The sequence below is a fragment of the Sabethes cyaneus genome, chromosome 3 (assembly GCF_943734655.1).
Source record: "Sabethes cyaneus chromosome 3, idSabCyanKW18_F2, whole genome shotgun sequence".
Taxonomy (NCBI): domain Eukaryota; kingdom Metazoa; phylum Arthropoda; class Insecta; order Diptera; family Culicidae; genus Sabethes; species Sabethes cyaneus.
In genome coordinates, this window is record NC_071355.1 from 29,877,505 (window position 1) to 29,897,293 (window position 19,789).

At 37.8% G+C, this 19,789-nt stretch overlaps 1 protein-coding gene across 1 annotated transcript in view; it reads right to left on the reverse strand.

Annotated features, from left to right (window-relative positions):
* The window catches only part of LOC128739434 (uncharacterized), a 32,570-nt gene extending 24,150 nt beyond the window's left edge, over positions 1–8,420 (reverse strand). Inside the window, exon 1 of the mRNA XM_053834921.1 lies at positions 7,948–8,420. Within this exon, the coding sequence (XP_053690896.1) occupies positions 7,948–8,420 (473 nt within the window). The remainder of the gene's footprint in view (positions 1–7,947) is intronic.
* Between the last annotated feature and the right edge of the window lie 11,369 nt (positions 8,421–19,789).

The window sequence follows — 19,789 nt, forward strand, 5'->3', positions numbered from 1 at the left end:
TCTTTTTTTGACAGCTTGAGAAAAAAATTCCAAAATTTTAGTTGACTAAACTCGTGACTTTAGTCATGACCTTGAAATGCGGTCAGGCATATATTAATATTTTTTTGAAACGATGATTCTACAATTGATGATTTGGACACTTGCATGGGTCGAACCAAGCTGTAATCAGAGATTATAACCGGATTTGAACCCACAACACCTGCCAGGGTTTTTCTTTCCACTTTTCCTTCCTTTCCACCCTTCCCCTTCATTCCCGAAAAAAAAACCCTTCTTCATTACTTTCCCTTACCGTCCCTTCATCAATTGTGAAATCATCATTTCAAAAAAATATTAAAATTTTAGTTGCCACCCGTTAGAATTACACTAGCGTGCCTAGGGTATAAACAAAAGATGGGACACCCGACCTTTCAGAAAAACGTTTTGGTCTGGAAAAATGACGTAATTGTAGGATGACAAATCTATTATTACTTATCACCAACCTGTTTTGAACCCCATCTGCAGCTGTACATAATTTGGAGACTTGATTTGATTTTGCTGTAAGTGTCCAAATTATGTACAACTACAGAAAGGGTCCAAAATAGGTTGCCCAGCTAGCACCAACTCGTATATCAATGTACGAAAACTATCGTAAATATCTCCTAACAAACTCGAAATCGTAACTAAAGCTGGATAAAGTGGGATCAAGTTGATTTTTTGTCGTATATAATGATAATGACTGACATACATACGATTTTCAGCACAAAATCGTAGAGTAGTACGGAGCGACTCGCGCTTAATCGGATATTGTCGTATATAAATACTTATATAGTCGTAACGCTCAAAATTATTCGTAATCACTTATATCGCCTTTGAAATAGTACGGATATGCCAATTTTGCGCATGAAATACGATTTATTTAGCATGTATGTCTGTACGTAATGCTGATTTTTACCTTTTTTATACATATGAAAATGCTAGCTGGGTGATTACCCTACCAGCCGGAATACGAGCAATCTTAGCGGAGACGTGATAACCAACCCTGGTGGAAACTTAGGTCGTATACCGATAGGCAAGGAGGCATTGTCTTGTCTCGGCACTATGCGTTGGCAGCCCCATCATGAGACTCGGCGGCATAGCCCTAGTAAGGCAAGCTTTTTATATCTAAAATATTACGAAAAATTAAGAAAATTCAACTTGAAACATTTAGCATGGACATAGGCGATGAAACAAGGATTTGGAATGGATGCTTCCTACCTGGAACTGTAAATCACTAAATTTCGTGGATGGCGACAGGATGTTGCTCGTTCAGTTAGAACCGCAAAAGTTCGGCATTGTGGCACTACAGGAGATCTGTCGCAAAGGCGGGAAGGTGTGGGGGATCCGTGGCGGCAATGCCCAATTTTGCCAGAGCGGTGGAGCAGCCAACGAGCTAGGAACGGGCTTCGTAGTGATGGGCAGAATGCGGGATCGCGAGAGGATGTGTGTGTTGAGGATAATAGGCCGTTTCTTCAACTACACCATTATAAACGTGCACTGGCCACACGAAGGTAGACCCGACGACGAGAAAAAAAGCGTTCGATATCCAGCTGAAGGCAACATACGATAGCTGCTCGCCACGGGATATCATCGTCATTGGGAACATGAAGGCTCAGATCGACAGGGAAGCAATGTATAGGATAACGGCCAGCTTCCCAGGCATCCACTTTGCAGCTTCCCGAGGCCTGGGGATCAAAAACACATTCTTTCCCCGCATAGATCTACAAAACCACCAGGAGATCACCTGACCAACTAACATTGAACCTAATCGACCATATTCTCTTCGAAGGCCGGGTTTTCTCGAACATCACCAACGTACGCTCCTTACGGGGTACGGATATCGACTCAGATCATTACCTAGTAGCAGTACACGTGCGCTCAAAATTATCGACGGTATATACCTTGCGACAAGCCACCCTCCTCGGTTAAACATTCGGTAATTAGACAATCCGCAAGGTGCTGAGAACTACGCGCATACTGCGGCCTCACTGCGCAAAACGCCAGAAGGAGAGCCAGCACCACTATTTCAGGCTAGTGAGATGCGCAAGTTCTATGAGAAGGTGAATCGACCTCGTAAAGGGTACACACCGAGACCTGATATGTGTAGGAACGAGCAGGGAAACCTGGCCACAAACGAGCGCGAGGTGGTGCTGAGTGAAGCCAGTTCTTTGATAGGGATCTCAATTTATATCGCAAATGGAAATGAAGCAAAAGTCAACGTAGGAGGCGTTTCGACTTTCGATCTCAAAGAGATCCGGCGAGAAATCGGTCAGCTGAAGAATAAAACCACCGAAAAGGGCCGACTCTCGACAAAACTCTACAAAAATGGCCAAGAATCATTAGGAATGGCACTTCACTGAATAATTTCATGCTTCGGACTCACCGTTCTCCCGAAATGCTACATTTCTCCATAGAATCTTGCACCAGTCATTTTGGTATAAATGGAAAAAGCAAAAAATATATTTGTTACTAATATATATAAAGTAACATTAAGTTCATAAAAGCCATAACTTCGTTTCTAAAAGCAAATGTTATATGTTGTAGAAATTTCAAATTGAAATTGCACGACCAGTCAAAACGACTGGTCTGGTATATCTAGTGTAAAATACAAAGATGAAATTGGACTAGAAATTAGACTCGGAGTTAAACTAGAAATTAGACTTAAAATGGGATTTTGACATCGGATTTTGACGTAGAACATTAAGACCATTGCCAATATTTTTTAAAGTTTTTGTCACCACCCCTAATCTCTTTGTTTTTTTCGATCTCACTGTACTTCCGTTTTTTTCCTTTTTTCTCATTTTCCTATTTTGTGCCCCACGTTTCCTGTTTTGTTGTTCCGCATTTCTTCGTCTTCTGTTCCATTTTTTTTTATTTTCAGTAATATATTTTTTCATGTTTTCTCATTTTTCGATCTTTTATTTTTTGTTTGCCGTCTTTTCTCTTTTCTATTTCCCTTTTTTCGCTTCCTTTTTTTCGTCTTTATTCAACTCTTTTCATCTCCTTTTCTTCTCGTTTTGCGTTCCGCTTTTATACTTTTTCTGTCTCAATTTCTCGTTTTTTATACCATCTTTCTTCTTTTATATCCCGTTCGTCTTCTTTTGCCCGTTTTCCTTGTTTCCTCTATGGGGTTTCTTTTATCTCGCTCGCTATTTTTCTTTTCCCATTGGTTTCTCTTGTTTCCTGTTTCATATTTCCTTCCTTGTCTCGATTTCTCCCTTTTTCTCTCTCATTTTCCCTTTTTTCTGTCCGCTGTTTCCGCTTTCATTGTTATTTTTTTATTTTCCTGTCCTGTCTCCTAATTTTCCTATTTCGTTTTTCGTTTTTTTTCTTCCGTTCCTCGATTAGAGTTCCGGTTTTCATCTTTTTCTGTTTCGTTTTTGTTATTTTCTGTCCCGTTTTAACTTTTTCCTTTTTTTCGGTTCCTGTTTTCATCTTTTTTCGCTTTTCTATCTCGTTTTTCGTTTTCGATTGTTCTGTTCTTTCTATTACTACATCCTCATTTTCCGCCTTCTCGGCCACGTTCTGTTTGATCCATTTCGTCTTTCGTTTTTATTTTTTTATTTTTCTGTTTCGTTTTTTCTCTTTTTCTGTTCTCATTACTTTATTTTTCTGCTCGCATATTTTCTCCTAATCTTTTCATCCTTTCCTATTCCATTTTTCCTTTTTTGTTTCGTTTTTTCTCCTTTTATATCCAGTTTATACTAATATTCTTTTTCGTTTTCTTCGTTTTATTTTTGGTTTTTGCTTCCATTCTTACTGTAGCGGCCGACACCTTATACTTACCATTGTGGCCAACCCATCTGGCGGGCCAACGAATCTGAAAAATAAATATACTAACCTTGATGGTCAACCACGTTGGTTGACCAACGCATAGCACCAATTAGACACCCGATCAGACGGGCATCTTAGAGCAGACTAAAATTCAATATCAAACCGCTATCAAGCGGCGATCAGATAGATCCCTTTGTCTATTACTTGCTATAAAATTCATGCGATCAGGCGATTTCCCATTTTGGGAGACACAATAAGACACCCAACAATCGAATCAATAGTCTATTGTCAAAAATTATTAGGCTGTGTGCTGTACGTTATTCGACAGCACGAATCTATTGTGATTTGCACACGGCACTACAATAAGCTGACCTATAAATAGGGCCAGCAGTTCGATCCCGAGGATCAGTTTTGAAAATAAATTCAAAGTGAAATAATCTCCCGCGTTTTTTCTAATTCGATTATCGTTATTTCGAACCACGTGGTTCCCGCGAAAACACTTACATTTTTCTCCTATTTTAATCAGTTGAATATAAATCAGCTTAAAATGCAGTATTTTGTTCATATTTTAAGAATATTCTGATAAAGACATCATCTTGAATCACTTAACCATAGGTATATTTCACACAATTTGCTGTGTTTTCGTCAAGAAATATGATAAATTAAAATTGTTGTCAAAAAACATTTTTCAGCTGCTGAAGAGAATCGCTACCTCGATACTGCTGGAAAGGCCACCTCGATGTTTTGAGCATTGATTACAGTTTTTCTAAAAGTCAAGCACTCAATTTTCAAGTATCATATGGTAGTAGGCATGTGAGCGCTTGGTCACAAGTTTACAACAGTGATAATTGGTGACTAAAATGCGTTCGAGCTGATTAAAACTAGTTCCAGCGTCTCAATTTTTAATGTCAAAAATCAGAAGTTTTGCTGATAGTGATTTTCAGTGGTAACAGCTCAAGACCTAAAGTTAACAAGAAGTTTGGTATGCCCCACTTGGTCAACCCGTCACTTATAATATGGTAAAACAATCAGTGATCGGCTTAGACTACTCAAAAATAGGTCTAATTGTCCGACTTTTCTTTGAAGATTTCAAACATTACTTAACTTAAAATTGGATTTAGAAATGAAATGCAGTAGTTCTAAATTGGACTTGAAATTGAATTTGAATTTGAAATTACGCAGTCAGTCCACAGTCATGGGCCACACACGATTGTGGGTCACCTCGTGTTTTAGTCTTGACCTTGAAATGCGGTCAGGCATATAATTTATTATTTTTTGAAACGGTAGTTCTTTTATAATAAGACACCATACGAACCGTTGCTTTTCAAGAAATAGTGCTTTTCTAGTGGTAGTAAAATCAAATTTTCTCACTTATCTATGTTTACCTACCTGAAAAACAATCACTAGTCATATTTTATTTGTGGTACAGTTACTCTGTTATACTTATACTTATACTTATTTTCATGACTTCTGCCTAATTTTGATAAAAAAACATCTTTTCCTATACCTCTCCATAGCATCCTACTACCATTCATCCGAGAGCCCGGAAAAGTGATTTGGAATCGTACGAGAGCCCACATTTCAATTTGAAAAAAGTAAATTCCGCAACATGAATTCAATGAATAAAAACAATGTTTACCAACTATTTATTGATGGTTCAGGTGTCAAACGTTATATTGCGATTAGCGATAAACACAAAAGAAACTGAGATGCATGAGAGAGTAATGTTGCTGCTTTGAGTAAATTTATTGTCGCGCAAAATTGAGCTGTTTCCGAAACGTACAATATGCGTTACAAAGTAACAACATCTGTTGTATTCAACAGGGAAACATTGATAGTTTCAAGCATACTCTCACGCATGGCGCATGGTGAAACACTAGCGCCAATTTCTGTTATTTATTATCTGAAACTAGAGGCGGTGTGCTATTGATGAAGGGACTATAGAAGAAAATAATGGAATTTTTAGACTGAAGGAAAAAAAGCGGAAAGGTGAGGAGGGGGTATTAGTAGCTACGCTCAACAAGTAGTCGTTGTGACTCCTACCTTTTGTCCAATGCTCGAAGGTGCATGGGTCGAACCAAGCTATAATCGGAGATTATAACCAGATTCGAACAAAGAGGCACAATTTGTGTCTATAAATAGCCGAACCCACCAGATGGTGGAGTTTGAAGATACGTCGCCCGCTTAATAAGGGGGTTGTGCAGTCTCCTTTTGTTAAGCGCCTCTATGATTCAAAGGTACATTAGCACCAATGAGCCACATACCCTGGCGGGTGTTGTGGGTTCGAATAGTTCGAAAAGTGATAATTCCTTCGGCCCGACCCTTCCTTCATGCTGAATTCTATATTGACCCCCATTAAGCACTCTCGACAGTGCAAAAATCGCTCTTATAGTTAAATGTACTGGTCAGCCTCGCCAGGGATGGCTGTAATTGGAGACAGTATTGGCATTGAGGAGCAATGTGGATAAAGTAGAGCTAGTATTGAAGGAAGGGTAAACCACACTATCACACCGGCAATTATAAAATTTAAGAGGACAAAAATGACTAAAAATTTGAAAAAAAAAATCAATTTTTTTATTTAAGATTTTGATTCTATAGTTTTTTTCGCTTATTTTGATATTAATTTTGTAATGATCCGACCACGGGAAGTGGCCGAACAAGAAGTGAGAAGTGGGAAGAAAGTATAAACATTATGCGCACTGAAGGCACTAAGTGCTTGCAAATAGTTAATAATAAACACCTAAAATAGTTTGGGACTCCATTCTTTTGTTGCGGCATCTACGTCAATTTATCTCATTGTATGGTGAATAACCAACTGGTTAAAACCACATTAAAAATTTCTCATTGTCAAAAGAACTCAGTCAATCTGTACTGGGGCTCCAGACCAAGACACTGCCTGGTGGCATTGAAGGCAATGAAATAGCAGACGACTTTGCAAAGATAGGCTCTACCAAGTTACAATTTATTAATCTGGAGCTTTTTTGTGGAATTTCAAACTGCACAACAAAATACCTATACGCTGGGAAGAACCAAAAGTGATAACCAATTAGATGGCTGTCAGGGGATGTAATCAGTCAAAAAAAAAATTCCAAATTCAGCAGAAACCACTAAAAAGCTCATAGAGCGCAATTAGAGTGCTCTTTGCACATGCACTGGCCTAGTAACTGGTCACAGTCCGAGTAGATACCATTTTAAATAAACATTGATAATGCTATTTGTCGGTTTTACGATTTTAGAAAACGATTGTTTATCTCCCAGTAAGATTTAGTCTGCTAATGCCGGGAAGGTTATTTGTTGCATTAGCCAAGTCAAATTCAACGAACAAAGGAGTCGCTTCCAAACAAAAAAAGGCCGTAACATAACCCTACCGTTTTCATTTACTCTAGTAAAAGACGTAAGACTTGACTTAGAGATTTGTTTCAGAAATTGAATTCAGAGATTCCTTCTTCTCCCGTAATGTCAAGTGAGTGATATTTCAAAAATTAAAAATTAATTAAAAATTTAATTTAGAAATTAAAAATTTCCAAATTAAATGATAGATCGACTACTAGAAAGTCAAGTCAAGTACAATCAATGCAGAATAACTAGTAAAGAATGTCACCAATCTTCACCAACAAGAATTGTTTCACTCGCAAAAATGTATTATTCATAAGCCCTTGAAAAAGTTCGTCAATGCGGCGGATGGCATGTTCCGGTGAACATCGTCGTCGTCTTCTCCGTCACAATATGATTATTGTTTGCCTCAATAGTGCAACAACTGGTAAACTTTGCATGATATTGAAAGTAAATCGATCCACTATTATTTCCTGATGGCATAAAATAATCGTGGCTGACTTTGCGGCGAAAAATATAGAACAACTTTAGTTTGACTCAGAACTATGTTAAATAGACAAGACTGATGCTACTAATAATAAGCTCGGAGCTTCGAACTTTGACAACTGCACAGTTTTGTGATTGACATTCATTCTTTATGGTAGTACTGAATGGATTAGGTATTAATTCACTTCATTTAAAACTTTATTAGATCTCTTTATGAGAATTTTAAATCAAATCAGTTGTAGACAAACTTCAAATAATTGCTCAAAATTTCGATTAGTGCTTATAATGTGGCTTGATTTCATCCGAACGTCATAATTAACTAGTCACTTTAAATCTCACCTGCTCACAACCGGTGTAATCATCAGCATCCAATAGTTAACGGAGCTCTTGGTCCCACTGGAGCCGGAAGTCGTCGAAGCGGCCGACAGAATACCTTCCGAGCAGAATCTCTTCATCATTCCCAACGGTCCGGAAGCGTCGTCAACCTTGACCCCATCATTATCGTCGCCTCTAACTAGCGACGCACTATCGCCAGCGCTGACAATGCGATTCGAATTATTTACCAAATCACCATCCGTACAGCGTCGCACTCCGGAGCCACCGTTTTGCAGCAGCACCGCACGGTCGAATGGGGCACCATTTCCCCCGCCAGCGACACGTGGTGGATAGCCATTTAGATGCACCGAAATCGACGGCACGTGCACCGACGGCGAAGGTAAATTAGCACTATTGCAAGACTGCCGTCTGAGCCCCGGGGCCAGAGCGGAATCCGCCGAAAATACGGACGGCAGTCGAAAGACTCGACTTGCCATTAAGAGATTCTAAACATTTTATCCAACGATTAAACACCACTGCACTGCTCGTTAGTACAAATCAGGACAAGTCCGGGCAAATTTGATCCTATCGCGTCAGAAGTTGATTCATAACTGTCGTCCTTGTCAGGCCGAGATGGTGATAATAATCGAGAAAACAGCATGGTTGAAGTGATGCCGGCGAGGCGACAAACCACTTCCGATGATGTCGTCGGTCGCGAGAGTGAGAGTTCGGCCGTACTCATGTTTATGATACGCATCGTGTGGCATACACTGGAAAGACAAGGGCGCAAATTTGCTGGCCGATAATTTATGCGAACCTTGTACCGTTCAGCGTATCATATCTATACCTACCCATTATGAGCGATGAGAGGTCAACCTGTTGCTTTTAGGAGTTAATTACATTAAAATTATTGACGATGGTATTAAATCTGATTTTTTGCGCCAATTCAATACTACTACTTTACAGCAGGCGAAAGCAGTTCCACTAACAATAAAAAAGTTTCCCTGCACAATCACAGAGAGTCCCAAATGACTTCGAACGAGAAACGGAAGCAATCATACATAATGAATGCAAAGTTCAGAATAAACCGAACCACTCCAACCCCCCGATCGAAGACTTTCTTATTATTATTGCCAGTGCCACCAACCACCCAACATGGAATATTCTAAACAATCGTTCCGATTGCGTTCGACGCGTGCCATATATATTTCTGAGGATCCACTTCCGCTCGGTGTACCCGCACCGCACACCACACACACACACACCGGCAATACTATACTTATCCTACGCGTAAGGTCAGCCGTACTCCAGCCATCCCCGGAAAACATTTGTTTGTGCTGCTAATACCGGCACACAGTGCAGTGTACTCAAAACAACACGTTGTGGCTGCACCACAACCAACCACATACACACCACTGAATGCAATGCACACCGATTCGCTCGACACAGCAGCGACTTATCCGTCGTGCTATAGCCAGCGCAGCCGGCCGGGTTGACCTCGATTTGGTTGCAGCATCCCGTAGAGGTGTTCATTAGTCGCGTCAAGTGACTGGAAACTGCTGCCGCCGGGTAGCTTTTCCAATATTTAGAACCATCAAAGTACATACCTGCGTCTCCATTGTGGTCCGTTTGATGGAGACGGACGGTGGTTTGATTTTCTGTATGTGAACTTGCCATACAGCGGACCATTTTGTATAATAATTTTGAACAATGCCAGTACCTACGCTATTTCTTCATAATTGAGCATCTTTGGACCGTGAGTAAAACACTCACTTTCTATGATTTCTGAAAGGCTGCTTGTAAACGGACTTACTGCAATCTGCTTGCGTAAAATCTATCTATCTATGTAATACCGTTACGGACACAAATAAGGACTCCCGAAAATAGTTTTTTATATTTATTATCTTAGAAATACCTCAATGAAATGCCTTGCAAGGCCAACTATGATGTATTACGCAAGGACAATTTGACGCAATGAATTTCGTGTGAATAAATTGTTCCTACCTAAATTGATATCCCAATCAACAGGAGGAAGAAGAAACGAGCATACCTCGTACCTACGTGATTAAATATAGGTAATTTTGTTTTCGTTGGGAGTATTTAGCTAGCAATGGTCGAATAATACTTCGGTTTTACGGTCTAGCGCTTTAACAAACGGCATGGAATGGTTAAGCGGTCCGCAAACTGCAAAACTATTGGATATTTACCTATCTATAACTGTTTCTTAATTATTATTTTAATAGTCATGTAATACAAAGTAAGTTGTCCCAGAGACAATTTTTATAGACAACTGGAGCCACTGCTGCATTTAAAAATTTTCGACTTCTGTTCGTTTTTGTTATCAAATATGACCAGCTTTAGACTAAAATTTTGGCATTAGATTAAAAATCTAATGTCTTAAATTAGAAAACTTAGCAGTAAATGGCACTTTGAAAATATTTTCAGATAGTACTTTTACAGGTATGCCAACAGCGCACAGTGGGACCATTTTGGAAAAAGGCGGTCAAAAGTCTTTTCTCGCTTTTCCTGACGTTTTCGAGCTTAGGTGTCTTGAGAGAAGTTTCATAAAAAAATATTTTGCATCGAATGACGTTTTAATATAATTAGAGATTAAGCGGATAATAAATTTGAAAAAAATAATTTTTTATAGAAACTAGATAGCATGGTCATGTGTTCGGCAAAGTTGTAGAACTTTGAATTTCATTAAACTTTGCCGAAGATACTAAGTATCTGCATCATATGGTTTGCGAGATATAATTAACTTTCTGTTGTGACCCCCTTAAAATCAGTTTTTTAAACTTTTTGTACACAAAACCTCATCTAACAGGTTCGGCATGTTCTACAAACTTATGTTACTATCAAAATACGTAACTGTCTAGAAAGTGTAAATATCATATGTTGCTTTATTTGCTTTAAAAATTGATTTGAAGCCTAAATTTTATCGTTTTTAGAAGTAATTTTTTCCGTAAATAGGCACCTACTGGCAGCTAAAGTTAGCATTGCTTGAACCGCCATAGAATATAGTATAAGTGTGCCAAAAATCTAGGCCTATTATCCGCTTAATCTCTAATTATATTAAAACGTCATTAGATGCAGAATATTTTTTTATGAAACTTCTCTCAAGACAAGCTCTAAAACGTCAGGAAAAGCGAGAAAGGACTTTTGACCGCATTTTTCTGGAATGGTCTCACTGTGCAGCGGTAACATCCGGTCAATATGCGATTGATGACCAACATCTAGGAACGTGCTGCTCGAGCCAAAGATGCTGAACATCTACACTATCTCTATACCTATATAATTTTTGACGTAGGACTTGATCTTACCGAAGGGTGTCATTTCATGATTCAACAAAAATTTCATTCCAGTTCCAGTCAGCAAAAATTGGAAAACTTGCAACGCTGATAGCCTTGCTAGTTCTATATAGATTCCGACGTTGTCCATTAATACCTCGATGGGAGTGAAGTTCTTGTTTATCGTACCATAAGGCTTATACAAATTTGGAAAAAAGTTTATGTTCTGATCTTGAAATATTGTTCAAGGGGAGTGGGGAGGGGGGGCAAGAAAAAAATAATAACATTAAACCTTCAATAACTAAACAAAGGAGAAGAAACCAGTGTTTATTTTTTCATATTAATACAAATTTATTACAAAAATATTGTACAGTACTTAAATTTTAGTTCAAACCGAAACAACCTTCAAAAATTTTCGATTCAAGCATTGTGGTAGAGATGAATCAGCTTGATAATAATGTGTGCCAGAGCATTGCCTTGCGTGTAACTTGAGCTTCATTTATATTTTGCTTTGAACTTGCGTGTCACTCGGTTAGTTACCTTGTATTTTAGAATAATACATATCCGTGTCACTTGTTAGTTCAGAACTTGGTAACCGCGAATTAGTATCGGAATCTAATCATCTTGTAAAAATGGCGATTTAGTTCCCTACATCTGCTGTGCTACCGACATTCTCGTTTGAAACAGGGGTGTGAAACGAACGTCAATTGCATATGATTGCAGTGTAACCGTTTTTTCTGACGTTTCGGTCCGAGTGACCGCTAACGCTTTATTCAATGGAAATTCTAATTGCCGGTAAACTAGTTGAAGGATGCTCTCTTCACTCCTACATGAGAGAGAGCCCAGCAAACCAGATATCGTATATTCATGTCGAGATTTAATCTTATATAAATGTATATCACATCGGACTCGTATAAATGTACACATGTTGTAAGCACATTGTGTAAATTTCATCGTATGTAATGCACACGATGATTGATATACGAATCAATAGTAAAAATCGTAAATAGGTCGAAAGATAATCGGGTTATGCTTAGCGAATATCGAATATGACGATTTCTTAGATTTAGTTACCAACAATGGCTATCATGAAGATATAATCGTATTTAATTACAGTTTATATCGGATTATGTTTTGCAAAATGTCTTATATGACATCGTTTTAGATTTATATACAAGCAGTGATAATCGTAAGATTCTAGGTGCATTAAAATATGATTTCCATCAAAACACGTTCAAATTTGTTGTTATTTCTAAACAACAAAAACAACAAAATAGAGAGATTTCAATGATACGTTCTTAATGCAGATTTGTCAACCAAAAAAATTAACGGTTTCTTCGCTTTTATTTTAAATTTAAATATCTATTTAATTCTTTTGTTAAAATTGAACTTATATTTATTGTGGCGGAATATTAAAAAAACTATTATCTGGTTTGAAAAACTTTTACAATTACTTTTTTAACTATTTTAAAAATGTTAATAATTCAAATAAGCCCGTCCAAATATAAAGCAGCAAGCATATAATGATTAAGACATACTGACAAGACAATAAAAGATCTTTTTGAAAAAGCCCTCTTTGAGGAATTTGATTGTTTTTTGGCGTATTAAAACCACGTAACGTAACGTTTTAAAAATTAAAAATGTTAAAAATAGAAACTCATAATTTTTTAAATATTTCTCTGATAGGTAAGTAAACGAACGGAAATCTTAAAATTGACCAAGGAGAGTATTTCTCAGAACTGGGCAAGTCTAGATTATGATCCATTTCGCTAATATAAATGCCTTAATATCAGTGCATCTTATGGCTTTTCAGACGAAATGCAAATGTTAAGTGGAATTGGAAAAAGACATTCAGCATTAAACTGGTACGGTAAAAAATAATGTTTTATGCTTATTGGTGTAAGCAATTTTGAGCTGTTCTATGGCATCTAAATGTTCAGCATTCTATTGTAAATAACTTTTAATTTCTTTTTAAGAACTTCTGAAATAACAGACAACATTTTTGTACTTGAGCTTCAATAATATTATCTCCATGTAATCAAATATGAATATGCATATAACGTATTCTAATGTATATTTAGAACAATCTGTACCGCGGAATGCTAACAAAGGTATTGCATATCATTCCATGAAGTCAGCATTTTAATTTAATTTTAATGATATTACCGATCAAATGCAAACTTATTTACGACACTGTAATTCAGTCACAATTGACACAAACTCGTATGTCGGATGAGAATGAATCAAATACGTTCTTACATGTTCAATGCATCAGATAAGATCTCATTGCTTACATGTACGATGACGTCGGTTTAAGATGTGCAAAAATATCATTGAGGTACTGATGTACCAGTAGCTTAAAGGTAATGAACAAATACTGTGGTACGGGTGATTGTTGGTTCTAAACCAGGTGAGTACAACTTGTTTTAAATGATATAGACAAAAAAAGTTAAATATTGTTGACAGGTCGGTAATATCTGGAAGCTTATGAAAAAAGCTTTCAGCAAAGCTTTTACTTTTTTGTCTCATTAACTTTCAGGGCGAAAATTTGGCTATAAATAGCCTGCTCTGTATGCAATTTTTGACACTTGCCATTTACCACATGGGGAAAGGCGAAGAGTAGAGTAGAAATATTATCGTAACTGTGTCGAAATGCAATCCAGTCAATCGGCTCAGTCGTATAAACTGTTTTGTTTTGTCGGCATTTCAATTATTCTGAAGAACTAAATCATGTATATCGCCTCCACTTTTGCATGTATATGCCGTTTCTGCGCATGATATATGATTTGATAGACCTTATATGCTGACGTTTATCTCATTTAGAATTAAGTTATACAGACCAAAATGTTTGCTGGGAGATAGCATGATTACATACCCTTGGTTTGAAACCGCTTGTTTCTTAATAAACGTTTTAGTCATATGAATATTAGGTCATTCTTGCTGGTTCTCAACAATAACCTGTTTATCTTTGTATATTAAAGATGCAAACGCAACACTATCAGAAAAGATTGTCATTGCTTGACTAATAGCATTTGTCCAGGCCGGTGATGCACTTCGGATGAAGTTCACTACTGCGGTGGAAGTTGTTCTTCAAATATCAGGGGTTCTAACAGCCCTCTGTCGAAGAACCTTGATCTTTAATTAAAAATTGCCGGACATCTTCATAACAGGTGTCCGGAGTCTTTTTTAAAGCTTCGGATAATAGCGGTTCGGACAATGTCCTGTTGTAAGATCAGTATAAAGGATTAGATCTTTCTCCGAAAGCTCCAGGATTTTGCGAATCATTGAAATGTTTGGATTCACCGCCCACTTAGCTTCGAGGTACGATGCTGGTCTAACAAGCCAGTCGTCGCATGTTCGAATCTCGGCTAGGCGGTGCTTGCTTGATAGAGTCAGTAGGATCGTTACACTGGCCCCGTAATTTTCCTGTGCTCTAAACAGCCGGCTGCGAAGTCTGTCGATAAAGAATGTCTAATGACGGTTTAAGCCCAAGGCACTGAAATGTTTAGAGAGATAAACCGTTTCCACTGCCTACGGAATAAAACGACAAATTGGAGCCCCGAAAGCACTGAAAGGTGATATTCCGGAGTGTCTAATTTGTTACAACCTATGACAGCAAAAAATAACCCAACTGCAATTCGGAATATCTCCGTCAAAAGCGGTACCAAATTTCACTAATATATTGTTTAGTTTGTTGATGCCTCAATCTAATTCGGTTCTTTTAAAACAAGTTGAATTCAAATGGAATAAAATCTAAAGTAAATGTAGCCAATAGTCTGATTTCAAGCACCCCAATTTTCGGCGTCGGGATTTAAAGGTTAAGCACAATAGTCGCCTGTGACCTGTAAGGAATCAGAAAGCTTAGTTGGTGAAGGAAAGTTGATCGAGACTAACCGGATAATTACTTCAACTTTGTACCATGCGGTATCGAATTCCGTACAGCTTCGAAATCCGTACACCTAATAGAATTTGCTTGATTATATGTAGTAAAACAGTCTAAATGCAAAATATTAATAAGAGGTCCAGAACCATTTTTATTAGCATTACATCGATGTCAAAACTTAGGCAGTAGGCCATGAAATACAATTAATAAAAATCAAACTGTAAATGTCTATCGGATTTCCGTGTCCATTTGCTGTGCCGTTAGCAATTTGCTAAGAAAATCACTTTCAATAAAATCAAGTGTAAAGCGTACTTGAAGTGATTTTCCTATCTCAAATCCCGAAAATAGATTTGAAAGATAGATGATTATCGTTGTACAGCTATATTTTATTCATTATAGCATTGAAATAATATTTATTCATTAAAATTAGTACTGTACGGATTTTGAATCAGTTATACTAGTTGAATCTAAATCCTTACACCTGTGCAGTTCCTTAGTTATTCAACTTTAATCCATGTTTTGAAAAGAAAATAGAAAGGACTAAAACTAAACATATGTCGTTATACTGGAAGATGACTGACAATTGAGATGATAAATAGTAGAAAATCCTTTAGTAAAGCATCGAGATAGCACAGACAAACAGACATACCAGTCGTTTTCCATTCATCGTTCCGATTAAACCGTCATTTCAAATTTGGGCTTAGTTGGGAATGTCTCCGTTTTGGTCAAAGTGGCGCTTTTTGACGAAAGAAGGCGAATTCCCCCTAAAAAATACTTACTACTTCGAGGGATACCCATGTTTGTAACTTTGCCTTTCGTTCGTACCAATCAAAATCGTTCGTATTTGGAACTCTGTGGCAGTTACAGCAACTCTAGTGGCTTAAGCGCCACTTCCCTGAAACAGAGAAGACCACTAGAGCACGTCAATGTCCGGCCAGAGACTCTTACCACCGGGCGGGTGTAGCAGAATTCAGGCCACAAAGCCTACCAAATTACTACGAAAATCGTATATTGACCCCAGACCAAATCAGAACCACGTTAGCTTTTTCACGAGGGTGGAGGCGCACTATCAGGAATTATCTCCGAGCGAAATATTTATCGAGCAGGGCGAACAGTAACGAACCGATCAAAATGCCTTTATTACTTTTCTCGACTGCACTTTTGTTTTATTCCACTTCAACTTCCAACTTTCGAACCGTTTTCAAACCAACAATTTAGATTTGTGCAAATTCTAACTAGCTTTTCTTGGGCCCCACTAACTTGCTATCTGATGCGTATACACTTCTTATTGGCTTTATTCTTCTCACGTGAGTGCTTACCGAGTCCGGAATTACGGGTATCCAACGGCGGTCGGGAGCTCCCACGAGGTTTCTAGGCGAGCAGTGTGTCCAGTGGCAGGTCGTAAGCGCTGGATGGCGGCACCGCAGCCGATGTTGACGACGGCTAATACTTCTTCGGGGTAAATGCGTCCCCGGAATACTGTCGGTGGAGAACCAACGGCTTGCCAAACAGCACGACCACAATCCACCCTCGAGTTTTCAGCCTAGACTAGCACCCACGTTGAATTGGTGGGTGTACCTATTCAACGCACTCACGTTAATTTTTCGCTTTCAGCTTAATACATTTGAGTCTTACCTGAATCGCACAAATTTAAATTACAAACTGACTTATTTTTTCAAGTCGAACTTAATTCTGAACGCGCACTGCAATGAATCGAAAAAACTAATTTAAAGTCCATTTTGATCGTCCAATATTTCATCGAATCACACTTTTTAAACTTACAATCTGTTCAGCACAGATGCACACTACACGCGCGTTAACTAAGAGCTTTTTTTTTTTTTAAAAAAAAATCACTGCTCGAACGAAAAGCGAACTAAACTCGAGTACGGTCTCCACCAAAGTGAAAGAGTCGATCACGTTTTCCAACTCAAGTGATCGAAAGGTATTCTCGTGCTGTGTTCTGATTGGTCGTTTTCTATGTGCCTATATACCTATCTGCTTATTAATTAATACTCGATGGGAAATTTCTAGAACTTTCCCGAATGATGTCATAACGTCGGTACAACGTGGCAGAAATACGCCTCAATTTTTACCATCAAGTAACACTGTGGCCTCTGTCTTATCTAACGTTTTACTACTCTTCGCTAGGTGTCGTTTTCACTTATATGCAACGGTGCAAGTCGTACCCACACAACGTTTATTTCGAAATCTTTCTTATCATTTGCTAACCCGAACTTGCACCTAAACTTTAATGTACATAGACGCATGTAACAAGGTATATTGTTACATGTTGCTATTTGATATTTGGGAATATCGATCATAGAAAGTGCTAGTGTTCAGGGTAAATGTGAGGTACGATAATTTTTGTTGATTTTTCTTCCAAGAGTTATGTCTGTTTGTCTGTGGAGATAGTTTGCAGTTCCGGCCACTACGATGAGAGCTACCGTATTGAATCGGTACTCTCAAAATAACGGATTCCTTTCTGCAACTTTTTAGTCCTATAATTTGCAATAAAAATTAAGAAAAACTGATATACACTGTCTATATGTAAAGTTAATTTACTCCTAAAATGTAAGAAAGTTTGTTTCAAAACCTAAGATTTCCTGAGGTATAAGCAATAATAGAATGTAAGAGGATTTGATACAAACGAGGTTTTTTTTACCATGGGTGTCCCATGGGTAGAGGTGAGGGCCAATCGGCACCAAACTTAATATTTTAACTTTTCGACCACAAATGAACAATTTGGTTCAAATACGAAAATATTGATTCCAGTGTGGACTCTGTGCGAGTAAATGACTCTTAGATGAATAGAAGTGAAACACAATGTTTCGATTACTGAGAAAAGTATATTTTATGAAGCAGTCAGGCAAATAAACAAAAACAACATAGCAATTAACTTTTAATTTATTAAGATCAAGAATACTCGGATTTAGATTCATAAATAATCAGACTTTAGTTCGTTTTAAACATGGTGTACGGATTTTGAATCAGACATGGAAAAGTGTACGGATTTCGAATCCAGAGCTGCACATTTTATCCTCGATTTTTTATAACTATGATTAATTTTAGCGTCCTGTGAATCCAAATAATGTTTAAATAAGCAACAAACTGTCAAAAGAAAGTGTGATGAATTGCACATTACAATTCCATAATTTTATATTGACCATTTTAAATTGTTTAGTTCTTAGGTGTACGGATTTCGATACGGTACGGTACAACTGTTTTAGGAAAGTCATTTCTAGAATTTTCATTGTTAAACACAAATTACGGCAGATTTTTGAATAACCTGGTTGTGTTTGCAATATAAACATATCGGCTGTCCCAATTCTCCCGACGTTTTCGCAAAAACTGGGGTGAAATATATCCACACAAATAACGAAAACCTTGTGTAACTATTTAAAATAATGCACAGTTATCTAAAATACAAAATACATCGTCGTTTTTGTTAAATTATACTAATTTTTCAAGTGCGTGAAATAAGGAACATTTCGCGTCAAATAAGGCACGTTGCAAAATTCATGCGTCAATTTAGGAACCCCGAGCGTCTCACAAAAACTTGACAAAATATAAGGAATTCAATGCATATATACACTGTTTGTTTATTTTTACATATTCTTTGCTAGTCTAACTATTACTGTGCAAAACCTTGACTTTATTGGCCAAACCGTCATTTTGTAATTAATGTTTAAAATTGAAAATTTCTTAACCGCGTCAAATTTGGTGCTTCCACGGTACACAGAAGTCCGTAATGGCCACTATTTTTGCGATAAGCAAATTAATTACATTTCAAGCCTATTTTAAGCTCAATTTCAAGTTTAAATGCCATTCTAATTTCAAGCCCAATTTCAATACCGATTTGAAGTCCAATTTTATGTCTAGTTTCAAGTTTAATTCCAAATAAAATTTGAAGTCCAATTTAAATCCAATTTCAATTGCTATTTTACGTTGGATCTACAGCTGTAGAGCTGGTCTATCTCCTGCTGCTCTCCACAAAAGAAGCAAAAATGGAAAAATGAGTCGGAAGGAAAAAAGCGGATAAGAGCATGAAGAAAAACGTTACAAAAACTGGCAAAACGGGATTGAAAAAGAGGAAAATCGCAAAAGAAAAATAATAATTGGTATAAAAGAAAAGAACGAAAGAAAAAACGCGGCAAAATGGAACAAAAAAAAAGAGAAAAAAGTGGAAAATAAGAAAACGGGAGAGAAAACGAGTCAAAAAAAGCTAGGAAAGTAGACAGAAAAAGATAAAGAACGAAAGACATACCTACATTTAGCAGCCGAGAGCTAGGGTAGCTCTTGCCGTATAAAGAATTCCTCTCCATTGTACTCGGTCCTAGGCTACTCGTCGCCAATTCGTTGCGCATCTCGACACACGCAAGTCGGCTTCAACATAGTCGAGCCATCTAGAGGCCTCTCTATTCCTGGTGCCGGAAGAACAAATTTCACTGCACAATCGTCCTGCATCCTTGTGACGTGGTCGGCCCACCGCAGTCTCCCTGCTTTCGTCAGGTGTACGATGGGAATCTATCCCAGCTGTACCTGTAGCTCGTGATTCATACGCCTCCGCCGCTCTCCGCTTTCGGTTTGTACCTCGCCAAAAACAGTCCGCAACACCTTTCGTTCAAATACGGCTAGTGCACGTATGTCTTCCGTAAGCAAAGTTACTGTCTCAAGTCTGTAGAGGACTACCGGT